Here is a 13,132-nt window from a genome sequence, read left to right on the forward strand (position 1 = left end):
TAGCAGGAAGAAGAGAAAGAGGAAAAGGAGAAAGAGGAGAAGGAGGAAGAAAAGGAAGAAGGAAAAGAGAAAAAGTAGGAAGAAGAGGAGGAAGGAGCTGGGGTTGTGGCTCAGTGGTATAGTGCTTGTCTTGCACATGTGAGGCACTGGGTTTGATCCTCAGCACCACATATAAATAAAAAAAGGTATTGTGTCCATCTATAACTGAAAAACAAAGAAAGAATTTTTAAAAAGAGGAGGAAGAGGAATAGCAGGAAGAAGAGGAAAAAGAAGGAGGTAGAGAAAGAGGAGGATAATGAAAGAAAAAAACTATCTGGAATTTGGAGGTATAGGTCTGTGCAATCTGGAATTTGGAGGTATAGGTCTGTGCATGATGGAGACCCTGGGAGGGAAGGAAGGAAGGAAGGAAGGAAGGAAGGAAGGAAGGAAGGAAGGAAGGAAGGAAGGAAGGAAGGCAGGCAAAAATCTAGGCTTGCTGTGTGTTTCTTTTTTGAGGAAAAATGTAAACTTCTTCTATAGTTTTATGGCCACTCAGGCTTTTGATTTCTTTTTGAGTCAATTTTATTGTTATATTTTTCTAGGAGTTCATCTTTTTTGTCAGTTGTCAAATTATTGATATAAAATTTATAAGAGTTTGTTTTGCAGTAATGGGTGCCAAACTCAGGACTTCATGCATGCTAGGCAAACACTATACCACTGAGCTATACCCCAAGTCTTTTTATTTTATTTTGGGACAGGGTCTTGCTAAATTGCCAAGTCTGGCCTTGAACTTGGAATCCTCCTGCCTCAAACTCCAGAGTAGCTGGGATTAAGGGTGTGTACTACCATGCCCAACTCAGAATTCTCTTATTAGCTTTTAAAATTCTGTTATATCTAGAATTATATTACTTTTCTGTTTGCAATATTTATTTGTGCTCCTTTCTTCTAAGCAGCCTATGTACTGTATCTGCTTTATCTCATTGATTTTGGTTTTTACCTACATCATCTCCTTTCTTCTTCTTTGACTTACTCAGTTGTTACAAGAGTTTTCCAGTTCTGAGATTCTGGTCATTTATTTTCTGACCTTTACAATAGTTATAATCACTGCAGGATACTAAATAATAATCTACAAAGAATCTAAAGAATCTAGTACAACTGCCTTCATACAGTTGACATGTAATTACACGAAAGCCATCCTTTATCCAGAGAGTATACTGATCAAGAACAAAAGCAAAAAAAAAAAGGAACAAAAGCAGTCTGAAAAGGAACTGAGACATGAACCTGGAAGGCTAAGAATTCTAAGTCATATTCTTTTTCCTATCTCTGAGCTAGACAACTCTGGACTCATTTCTTCACCAGACTCTAGACCTCATTCATGTCTAACCTTTGGAATAACATACTTCTTTTTCTTGTAGTCAATGTATATTATGAACAATGTTTGATTATGAGCAGTTATTAAAAAGTGGTTGACAGAACAAGGTCTCCAGAAATATAAGCCAATGAAATGAATTCAAGCCTTTGGGTATATTCACACATAAAGTCACATGCACAAATGCATACAATTCACAACTGCCAACATGAAAACTATGGTCTACAAAAACCCTTGTTTCACTTCCCATCTATTCCTTAACCCATTCTGAGAGCCCAAGTTCCTACAATTAATAAAACTACCATTTTTAACAATATCTGACCTCACCTCAAATAGAATTTAAAGTTCTAATGAGAGAAAGTAGAGACAGACTATGTGTCCATGATTGAGGAGAGAGCCGACATAGACCAAATATCCACAATGGGGAAGAAGATGACAGCACAGATCATGTTGTCACAAATGGATACAATGTAAATAGAGTCAAGGTGGCCAGAGAGTATTTCTTACCTGAGTATCCAAAGGAAATACTGGAGATGGGGCTCAGGTAGATGCCTTTGCCATAGGCTGCTCCATGCAGCTTGCAGGGAAACACCAGGATGAACATATGAGCCTGGGCCCTCCCATGGCTATATATTAGGCATCCACAAGGCTTATCCAGACCTCTGTCCCTCCATCTACCTTCTCATACATTCAAATTAACAGTAGGCACCTACTCTTATAAAACTGATAGGTTGAAAAGTGGATTTAGATTAAACTACTTGCCTATTATATATTAAATATTAATGTCTTGGTGAGTGGGGAGTGGTAGAGTCACTGAGTCAGTCCCTCAAAATCCACAGTCCTATCCCCAAGCCTTGGCATACAGGCAGATTCCAACAGGAATTATAGAAGAGGTCGCCAGGAGGAGGAACAACAACCATTCTCTGAAGTTTCTCAGGGTAAAGAAACAAGTCTTCATATCAATTCCTAAATAGCCACATAAATAGAGAAGTTCTATCTAATGTGACTCTATCGCAGTGGCTGAAACCAGCAATTCCGCATCCCTAACTATATGTATATTCTCATTCCCAAAACCACCAAAAAATACAGCCCAACTTCAAATAGACAATAGCCACGTTCATTCTGTACATACAATTCCAACTTCCCCTCTAAGGAAGCTCCCCAGACTAAGCTTCAGGATGTGGAGGCAAAAACATGTGAGTATTCTAGAGCAGCCTTCCCCAAAACTTAGTGGGGTAGGTAGAGATGGAGAGAAAAAAGAAAGAGACACAGCCTCACCTGCAGTTTGGTGTAGGATGCATTGACTAGCCCATTGCGCAGGATTGAATGCCAGTTCTCAATGTGGGACCCACTGCAAAGCAGGGTAGAATATATGATTCTTTGTGGTATAAGGTTTCCCAGAGCATTTTCAAGAGTGCCATCCCCACCCATGGTTACCCACACGAAACATTAAGACTGGCACAAACACACCTAGAGATGGACATCACATGGATACAGTCATAGGCAAGTAGATGTATGTTTGTGGTTAAACACTGTATCTGCATTTCCGATCCTATCCTCTCTTCTGGCCTTCAGCTAATCACATCCTAACTCTCAATACTGAACTGCTGATTCAACATTTTCACTTGCCTATTTTTCTGATAATTCAAATTCAACAAATTTCTCTCAAACCCGTCAAACTTATTACTAATTCCAAATGGGCCTTCCAGTCCAGACTACTTTAAGAACACTACCACTCCCTCTAAATTAGCTTTTACACCTTCTTTCTTTCTTCCCTCCCGCAATTAGGCATAAATTGTGGATTTCCTTTCAAAGTTTTGAAATCTATCACCCCTTCCATTTGGTTCCTTCAACTATGTCATTTTATAAGTATCATTTCTCTTCAACTGTATCATAAACAAGTTGATAACATAACCATGTCACGTTTCATTTTATCCTCTACAGCATCTACCAGCATTTAATAAATATTTGCTAACTAGTTGAGGGACACAGGTAACATAAATTCATACCTCAAAGGCACCCCCACCCCCGGCCCACTGCTGCCCACCCTCCACCCTCCTCACTGGAAGGCAAAGGTGCTGCCATAGAGCTTCTTGGCGGTCCGGAACCGAGCCTCCTTGGCAGGAGGGCTGCTCAGCAGGAGGAACTGGTGTGAGGTGTGCATGAACTTCAGCTGCTGCCCAGGGTGGGGGTGCGGTCAGGAAAACAGAGCAGAAATGGAGATCAGGGAGGGAAGGGTTGGGGATAGGGAACAAATTAGGCTTAAACTGACCCCAAACAAAGAAAATATGATTAGGCCCGAAGATTATGTTGACATACAGAGCCAATATGGCTAATGTGATCAGCTGGCTTGGAAGCCCTGCTGCCCCTTCACCACAAATTTGAAGGGTTTAGAGGAAGAATGATCACTTACCCTGCTGAGAGGTAGTTTGACAATGTGTGACCTGTTGCTAGAGATGATCCTGGGAAGAAACAGAGAAAAAAGGAAAAGGATAGAATAAGTATAGGGTTAGGTTATCCTGAACAGTCTTCCTTTGACCCTGGGAGAACAAGCAAGAATTACAGCATTGTCTGAATTGTGTGATAAATCCAGGTCACTATCTGAATATTCCTTTTGAGTGACAATGCTCATGTATAAAATTTTAAAAGGGAACCTACTGTCCAGAGAACAGTTAGTTATTGGGAGTTAAATAATGGATAAAGAAAGGAAAGGGTATGAAATAGGTCACTACATCCAGGGAGAGAAAAGGATGGAACAAAAGGAATCCTACAAGAAGTCACCTATTTTTTAAAAATAGAGAAAGAAAAAAAGAGAAATAAAAGGAGAGACCTGAATTAGGAATGGTGACAACTTAAACCAGAGATTTAGTCTCAGAACTGGGTCTCAGGAGCCATCTTGCCTGAGCTCAGAGAAGGCTGAAGACTCTCAGAGATGGAGAAAATGAAAAGAAAGTTACGAACTAAACTGGAGAAAGAAACAAAATAAACTGGAATGAACTTCCTGAGAAGTCAGGGACAGACTAGGCTGTACACAGGCTGTACTCAGAACAGGAGAGGACAAAGGCATAAAATATTGAGGTCTCAGCAAGACAGCACTCTCCTACAGTGAATACAGTTTGTTTGTTGTGCCTCATCCATATACTTGTGATGTCAGCCCTATGCCTGGGCAATCATTTTTATTCTTAATTTTTTTTTTTAAGTTACAGATGGACATAATACTTTTATTTTATTTATTTATTTTTTATGTGGTGCTGAGGATCAAACCCAGTGCCTAACATTAGCTAGGCAAGCATTCTATCACTGAGCCCCAACCCCAGCCCTCAGAGCAATCTTTTTGGCAAAAGGAAGGAAGCTGTTGCACTGAGAAGAACTGATGTCAAAGGTTGACTAGTAAGAGAAAGGCAAGCAAGAAAAAGAAAGCTGTCAAGAAAACAAAACAGAAATCATGGTCAGGGAGGGCAGGCAGTAGGGAATATTCAGAATCTTTGCTAATAGAAGTGAATAATAACAGTACCTCAGACTCTAGACATTCAATATCAGGGAACATGCCGGGACAAGGAAAGAAGACAGGATAGACAGACCTCTCAGGATGCACAGGAAACTTAGCTGACTAGTAAGTCAGCTAATTCCTATGTGCAAGGAACACTCAAAAACCTATCAGTAACGACAATATTTAATAAAAATGCATTGAAAATTGCCAAGAGTAGATTTTAAGTGTTACTACCATAAAAAATAACTATGTGAGGTAATGAGTATGGTAATTGGCTCTACTGAGACACTCCACTATGCATACCTATTTCAAAACATCATGTTTTTATGAGAAACAGACAATTTTTTTTTTTCAATTAAAAATTAGCCAGGGCTGGGGTTGTGGCTCAGTGGTGGAGCACCTGCCTAGCACATGCAGGGCACTGGGTTCAATACTCAGAATCATAAATAAATAAATGTATGTATGTATGTATGTTAAAAAAAAAAATCCAGGTATAGCAGAGCACACTTTAATTCAAGTGGCTCAGGGGGCTGAGGCAAAAGGAGCAAAAGTTTGAGGGCAGCCTCAGCAACTTAGTGAGACCCTGTCTCAAAATGTAAACTTTTTTTTTTTTTTTTTTAAAGGGCTGGGGATATAACTCAGTGGTAAAACATCTCTGGGTTCAAACTCCAGTACCAAAACAAAACAAACAAATAAACAAAAAAAATTAAGAAAACAAACAAATCTTTTGGGAAACATTTTTTTTCTTTTTTTTTTTTTTTTTGGTACTGGGGATTAAACCCAGGGCCTTATGCATGTGAGGCAAGCACTCTACCAACTGAGCTATATCCCCGGCCTAGGAAACATGGAACACTAAAAAAAGAATTTGTGAACTCTATGTAGGATCTAAATTTCTGTCAGGGCATGATATGTCAATAGCAAAACTCCAAAAAAAAAAAAAAAAATCCATACTGCCTAAAACCTTGTGAAGAATACTGAAACCACCTTTAAGGGGTGCAGGCTCTATATCTAAAACCTTCCCCCTTCTCTATTGCCCCAAGAAGGGTGAACCACTCTATCCATACCATTGCAGGAGAGGATGAGCCAAGGGGTCCAGCTTGTCCATCTGCTTCTTGATTTCCAAATATGAGCCCTGTAAGACAATGATCATAAGATTATCTCCCAGGAGAGATGGGAGCCCTCCCACTTTCCATAGACTGACATCAGAACCCAGGGCAAGGGTATTGAACGCCACATAGAGAAAAGAGGACATGGGGGTTCCCACCCTCAAGGAGCCCCAGTCAGATTAGGAAGACTCATAAATAAATATGAGAATGACTGAAGATGCTTACAAAACAACATGCAGGTGGGTCTCCCTCATTTTATGCAATTCCTACAGCCCTAAAAAGCTGATTGTAAATCAAAAAATAAATATAATCAATGTCCCAGAAAGATTAGGCTAAGGAATCCTGTAGTAAATCTTTACATAAAACAAAGTCATTCTGATCAGTAAATCATCCCTTCTAAGTGTACATTCTGTGTTAATCTCAACTGTGATATATAGGATTTGCTGAGAAGAGGCCCACCTGTAAATGTGAGAACAAATGAATGTCTATTCATGCAGAGACTGCAGACGAGGGGTGGGGAAATCTGGTGAGGAACAGCCTTGAGTCAAAGGATGGTCACTGCTCCATGTGGCTGCCCCACCCCTGGAAGGACAGAAGATGCAGGCCCCTGGGTCTAGTTCCTTACCTCCAAGCCCCCCTCCTCACCCTCCCAACCTTGGGCAGAGTTCTTTCCCTTATTTCTCTAATTCTCTAAGAATTTTCAAAAAACATTAATTTTGAACAACTTGTGAGGATTTAACAGCAAAGATAAAGATTGAGAAAGACATTAGGAGTGAAAAGAGTAAAGAGTAAGAGAGCTAATAAAACACAGAACAAGAATTGGGAAGGTTACAGAAGGAATAGCAGAAAAAATACATGAATTTGAGTAGCTTCTCTAAATCTTCACCCCCACTCCCATGAATTATACAAACAGAATAGGGCACTTAAACTGGGCAGGCAGAGAACATAGAGAGCAGAATACCTGGGTCATCTCCCGGATGGACATTACACTATCCAGAGCTTTCTGAAGCCGCTCATAATTCTTCTTCTGTAGAGAATCAATGGGAAGAAAAGAATGAGATGAAGAAAAGTAGAGGAGAGAGAAAAGCATAGAAAATCAAAGTAGGATGTACAAAGACCTCTAAGAGGGCTTAAGGAAATAAGACTTGTATGCTATAGAATGAATATAAGTTTAATGTCAGTTCTGGAATCACATGCTAGTTCAAAATAACAGGGTAAGTGACTTAACCTCTTAGAATCTTAGTATCCCTGCTTAAAAATGATGGCTTTTCAGTTGTGTGTGTATTTTGCTTTTTTTTTTTTTTTTTTAATTTTGTAGTGCTACGGAAACCCTCTACCACCAAGCAAAACCTCCAGCCCCTATTTGCAAATGCAAATAGCAATCCCTATTACCCTTACAGAAATGTTTTGAGGATTAAATAATGTATGTAGAGAAGCTAGTATAGTGCCTGACAAAGTAATGATACTAACAGTGATAAATTGTCATATATATATATAATATTATTTTTTTAATATTTATTTTTTTTAGTTTTCGGCAGACACATCTTTGTTTGTATGTGGTGCTGAGGATTGAACCTGGGCCGCACGCATGCCAGGCGAGAGCGCTACCGCTTGAGCCACATCCCCAGCCCCTGTTTTATATATTTGTGATGGTTAATTTTATGAGTCAACTTGACTAGACCATGGGTCTAGACACTTTATCAAACAGGATTTCTGGGTATGTGAGGGTAGTTCAGATTAACACTTGAATCAGCAGACTGAGTAAAGCAGACTGACCTTCCTAATGTGGATCTCAATCAGGTAACTAGACTTGAAAAGGCTAAAACAAAAAGGCTAACCTTTCCCTACTCCACAAATTGAATAATAGTGTAATCATCCTGTTTGAATTGGGATAACAATCTTTCCTGCCTTTAGATTTGAACTACAAAATTGGTTCTTCTTGAGTCTGCTCACTCTCAGGCCTCTGGTCTGGGACGGCAACTATACATGTGACAGGTTTTTTTGAGTCTCCAGCATGCTGACTATGGATGTTGGGACTTCTCAGTCTCTGTAATTATGTGAGGCAATTCCTTATAATAAATTTCTTTCTCTCTTTCATTCTCTTATTATATATATTTATATTAGGTTCTCTCTGGAGAACCCTAATATGGTACTTTACATACATTATCTCTCATTTTTATGACAATCCACAAAGTAAATACTATCTACTTTTATAGGTAAGAAAACATTAATGCCATCCCTGACACCATTCAACTAGAGAGCAGCAGAACTTCAAATAAAATCCATGTTTGGCTCCAAAGTTTATATTCTTCCCATAATAATTTAACTAATATGAATTCTTCTCCTTTCTTCTGATGAACTCAGCTGAAACAGCTAAACACTAGGATTCAAGGGTTCCCAAGAAACAGTTGTTCCATTTCTTCTGTCCCTTATCCAAGCTGTTGTATATGCTGGAATGGCAGTCTATAGTCTCCCACTATCTCTTATTATTTCTGTTATTTATCCCTGACTTTCTCCCCAAGCAACTGTACCTTAGGGTTAAAGGCCAGAGTCTTGGGATCAGTGGGGTCCACCACGGAGGGGTAAGGCTCAAAGATGATACTCTTTCTAGGGGATTCCAAAGCTGCCCTACACATAGCCACCAGCAGATCCACCACCTTAGGGCAAAGAAAAAAGGAGCAAAGCTTAAACAACTGCTCAGTTCTTGAAGTCCATGGCATCTAACATTTCTCTATTCTGTTCTTTTTAAAAACATATTTTCCTGCTGTTTAATTAGAAAATGCAAACTGATTATATAGATTTCAGTAATAAAAATACGAAAAAATTCAAGTAATAACAAAGTTTTTATTAAAGATAAATATCATCCACCCACAAACAAATTTCATTTCCTCACAAGTAAATACTAATTAAGTTTGATGTAGATCCTTCCAGATATTTATTACTATGTAAATAGTTTTTTCTTTTCATTTTTTTTTGTGCTGAAGATTGAACCCAGGGCCTCATGAATGCCAAGCATGAGCAACTCCTGAGCTCAATCAATCCTCCTGACTCCACTTCCCAAGCAGCTGAGACTGAATACAAGCACATATTACCATGCCTAGCTTTATATTTACTTTTTTATATAACTATATGTTACATCTTTCTATCCATAAATAATAAGTGTAGAGTATTTCTACTATAAGGGCATACCATAATTTCTTTAACTGAATTTTGTATGAGTTGGTGTTGTATTCGTTTTTTCTTATAAACTTTATAACTTAGTGAACATCCTTACATAAGAAATCATTTTTGGAGGTTAAATTCCAAGGAGTAAAATTGCTGGGTTCCCTTGACTTTCCTGATCCCAATTCCTCAGCTGCTTTTCCTTCTCCTCATACCTCTGCTCCAGTAGCCACCTCCTCTGCAGCTCCAGACATGACTCCCAGTGTGTAGAAGGAGAAGACGCACAGTTCACGAGTACAGACAGCTGGCTGAATGAACATATTAAACAATACAATATAGGTGTAAGTTATGCAATGAGAAAATATAAGGAGAGACAGGTCTGACCCTAGACCACTGCAGAATAAGGTAGAAATTTGGGGTCCTTTGTATCAGGAGAAAACCATCAAAAAGTATTATATCTAATTAAAATGCCTTACTAAAAAGTTTGAGTTAAGTCATCTACCTATGAACCATTCTCTGACCTGTCAGGTAGTCAGATAATTCTTCCAAGTTTCTATGACATTATTTGTATCTCTTCTATATATTTAACATATATTATGATTTATAATTGAGTACCCACCCATCTAGACTTGGGAGTACCAGAGGATAGTATTGTATCCAATCATCTTGTCAATATCTGATTCCTATTTTTAAATGCTGCATGGGAATTATTTCCTCAAGGTCATTATCATATCCTCATCTCTCCAAACATGATTAGACTTCTTTTCTGAGAAAAGCAATTCTAGAGTCTCTGGGGACAGAATCCCTTCTTTACCATAGGCCCAGGAAGAAAAGAGAGATGAGAAGTAAATGAAGGGGTCTTGGCGGAGGAAATAGGTCACAGGGTAGGAGCCTATACCTTGAGCATGGAACCATTTTGGAAGACATGCTGCTCATCACACACCACACAGTACTCATTCAATGTTGGAATCCTCTGCTCTGCATATTTCATGATCTGGAGAGAGAACAGATGTTTACATATTTTACAGGTTCACGCACAAGTATAGAAAAATTTTTTTAGATGCAAGAAATAATTTATGCTTTATTCTAGCTATTCTCCTCCCTTCCAGCCATTTGCCTAAAGCAGAATCGATTCTTGGGCATTGCACTTATTTCAACTGATGCCTCTACTTCAGAGCTAAATCTGTATATTATTATAAAAATAAAACCTGTCATGACCTTTGATTTAAAGTCCTGAGTTAATAATTGACTTCTACTACTTAGTATCAAATGTAACTACGGATGGCAGTTAATCTATGCTTTCATTTATAAAGTTGGATATTATTCACCTCATCGGGATATTGCAAAAAGTAAGGTTATCTTCATGAAAGCATTTTATAAGCATAAGCAAGTGCTAATTAAACTAGTAACAGTAGATGTACTCACTACAGACTGCCCTTTAGTATAGGTGAGTATTCAATCCAAGATAAGATTGCAAGGGGACCTGAAAAGACACTTCAACTACCTAGACAATTAGTCAATTCACTGGTCAAAATCACCAACAAAATTCTGTGCTGGGTTCAGGCATGGTCACATATGCCTTTAATCCCAGCAACCTGGGAAACTTTGAGACAGGAGGATTGCAAGTTTGAGGCCAGCTTCAGCAACTTAGGGCAGCTCTCAGCAAGTTAGCAAGACCTTGTCTCAAAATAAACATAAAAATGTGCTGGGGCTGTAGCTTAGTGGTAGAGCACCCCTGGGTTAAATCCCCAGTACACACCCCTCAAAACTAAATAAAAAGAAAAAAGAATTCTGTGCTGGGAAGGTAGTACAAATTGAGAATTCATGCAGAAATATCCTAATATGTTTTTCATAGCAATGCCTTAACATACTGTTTGTGAATAAATCAAGTTGTCCCATTTCACATGAGCTGGTAACAGAGATGGAAGGGGTTTTACTAATTCATTTAATGCAGGTTTTTTTAAATGCCTACTATGCACTCAGCTCTGTAAAAGGTCTTTTTGACTATGTTATCAAGAAAGATTGTCTCAGATGCTAGACTCCAATAGGGGAGATGTGGTATGTCAACAAATTCCTTACAATGGTTTGTGACATGTGGTATGTGACACAGAGATGTTACATAAAACAAAAAGGATCATGCAATGGAGTAATGAAGACTATAAGGAAAAGACACTTGTGAACCTTGATTGCAACAGGCAGACATGGGGAGGAAGGCCAGTGGAAGGAATAACATGAAAAAAGATAACAGAGATATAAAAGTGAAAGCTCAAAGAAGTAAAGAGATTTTTGAAAGATGTAAATGATCAGCATTGGCTTAGCAGTGAAAAAGATCTTTAAGGAAACTGAAGATCACTTAAGCAAGGGATTTGGGGACTGCAAGAAAAATTAGTGTCAATACCTCTCTTAACACTTTATATACTTAAAATTCACAGTACATTTGTACCCCATCCTAAGTGTTCCCAATAATTCTGTAAGTTTTTTGTTTGTTTGTTTTAGTCCTAATATTGGGGATTAAACCCATGCTGAGAACACATGAGGTTGGGAACTATATCTTCTCTCTTATCCATTCAATACTTATTAATATAGTTCTGGGAACAAAGCAACTCAGGAAATATTTAACTGACTAAAAGAGCAGTGCGATCTTAGGGGATCATATGGTCAGACAATAAGTAAGATGTTTGGACTGAAGCTTTAGACCTAATTACCTGGACAAGGAATCCATACTCCAGAGTGGGAATGTTCTTGCAGTGACCACTGACCTGGTGGAAGTAAAAGACAAGATCTCATAAATCTCTTATGAAGGAGGGGCCTCTAAAGACCTCACTGACCCATCACCTAGGATTTTCCTAAAATTACTAAGTCCTATTTCAAAAAAAGCAACCTCAAAGCTGGAGAGATTTTTTCTTTTTAAGACATTTTTTGCCAAAGATTCTAGACTAGTGTTAACTCGTCTTTAATCCTTTCCAAAGTAGATGGAACAGATCAGTATAGAAGTTAACTACCAAGTTCTAACCACAGTCTAATAAAATCAAACATGACTTGCCCATCTCCAGTGTTTCTCTGCTTTATGGCCTACTACCAGAGAAGGCAGTCAGACAGTTTAGATCTAAGTTTCAACTATTAAAAAAATGTGTTCCATTCTACTCATAATACATTAATAACCCCACCCCATTTTGAAAAGCTACACTCCCACATTTCCAATCCCACCCTCCTGATACCCAAGTCAAATCCTCCCCAGCCCATGTACCAAAGGAGAGGTCCGTGCTGGGGGAGGGAGGCCCACGTGCTGAGGGCACAGGAGACCTGCCTGAGGGCTGGGAGGGTAGCCAAACACCTCCACTTTGGGGTTCTTCATGGTACAGGAGATGGAACGATTCATGAGGCGCCCAACTCGTAGCTCTGGTACACCCAGTTTGCCTTTCAGCATGGAGTCCTGTATGATGGGGAAACTGGGAGACCTGGAGAGTGAAGGTAAAAAGAACTGATAAAAATGAAGACTCAGTATGAACCCCAGAAGGGGACTGGAGAGAAGTAGGTCCTAGGCCGAAAGTCTAAGCCAAAGACAAAAAACTCAAAAAGGGGTACATTCCACTGGATCCACTGTGAGAAAAAGTGGATCACACTATTGGATTTATATATTTTGGTACTGGGGATTGAACCCAGGGGCATTCTACCACTGAGTTACACTCAAAGTCTTTTTATTTTTGAGACAGGGTCTTGATAAATTGCTGAAGCTGCTTCAAACTTGCAATACTCCTGTCTCAGACTCCCAAATGGCTGAATGGCATGCACCACCACACCAACTAAATGAATTGATTTGTACGTCATTACCTGTACCTTTTTCAGATTGGGACATGGAAGGGAGGTAAAGGCAAAGCCTAGGCATTAACACCAGGTATGAAACAATCCCTCGGAGAGGAGACCTGTTCATTTACTCTCTGTCATAAAAGAGAAGGATTAAGTGCTACACACTGGCAAGAAGTAGTTGTATCCTGAAGAGCTTAATGTTAACTATCTGACTGTCAA

At 39.0% G+C, this 13,132-nt stretch overlaps 1 protein-coding gene across 12 annotated transcripts in view; it reads right to left on the reverse strand.

Moving 5' to 3' along the window:
* Window positions 1–13,132, reverse strand: part of Parp6 (poly(ADP-ribose) polymerase family member 6) — a 32,470-nt gene that overhangs the window by 6,542 nt on the left and 12,796 nt on the right. For 6 of the 12 annotated variants that reach the window (XM_071608442.1, XM_071608443.1, XM_071608444.1 and 3 more), the window contains 11 exons: window positions 12,354–12,564; window positions 11,812–11,865; window positions 10,005–10,100; window positions 9,322–9,414; window positions 8,476–8,601; window positions 6,906–6,971; window positions 5,903–5,970; window positions 3,762–3,810; window positions 3,412–3,524; window positions 2,627–2,699; window positions 1,856–1,925 (listed from right to left, as the gene is read on the reverse strand). In XM_071608442.1, the coding sequence (XP_071464543.1) occupies window positions 1,856–1,925; window positions 2,627–2,699; window positions 3,412–3,524; window positions 3,762–3,810; window positions 5,903–5,970; window positions 6,906–6,971; window positions 8,476–8,601; window positions 9,322–9,414; window positions 10,005–10,100; window positions 11,812–11,865; window positions 12,354–12,564 (1,019 nt within the window). The remainder of the gene's footprint in view (window positions 1–1,855; window positions 1,926–2,626; window positions 2,700–3,411; window positions 3,525–3,761; window positions 3,811–5,902; window positions 5,971–6,905; window positions 6,972–8,475; window positions 8,602–9,321; window positions 9,415–10,004; window positions 10,101–11,811; window positions 11,866–12,353; window positions 12,565–13,132) is intronic. The other 6 variants (XR_011706700.1, XR_011706701.1, XM_071608450.1 and 3 more) reach the window with 4 other exon arrangements.

The sequence above is a fragment of the Marmota flaviventris genome, chromosome 2, assembly GCF_047511675.1.
Source record: "Marmota flaviventris isolate mMarFla1 chromosome 2, mMarFla1.hap1, whole genome shotgun sequence".
NCBI classification, from domain to species: Eukaryota; Metazoa; Chordata; class Mammalia; order Rodentia; family Sciuridae; genus Marmota; species Marmota flaviventris.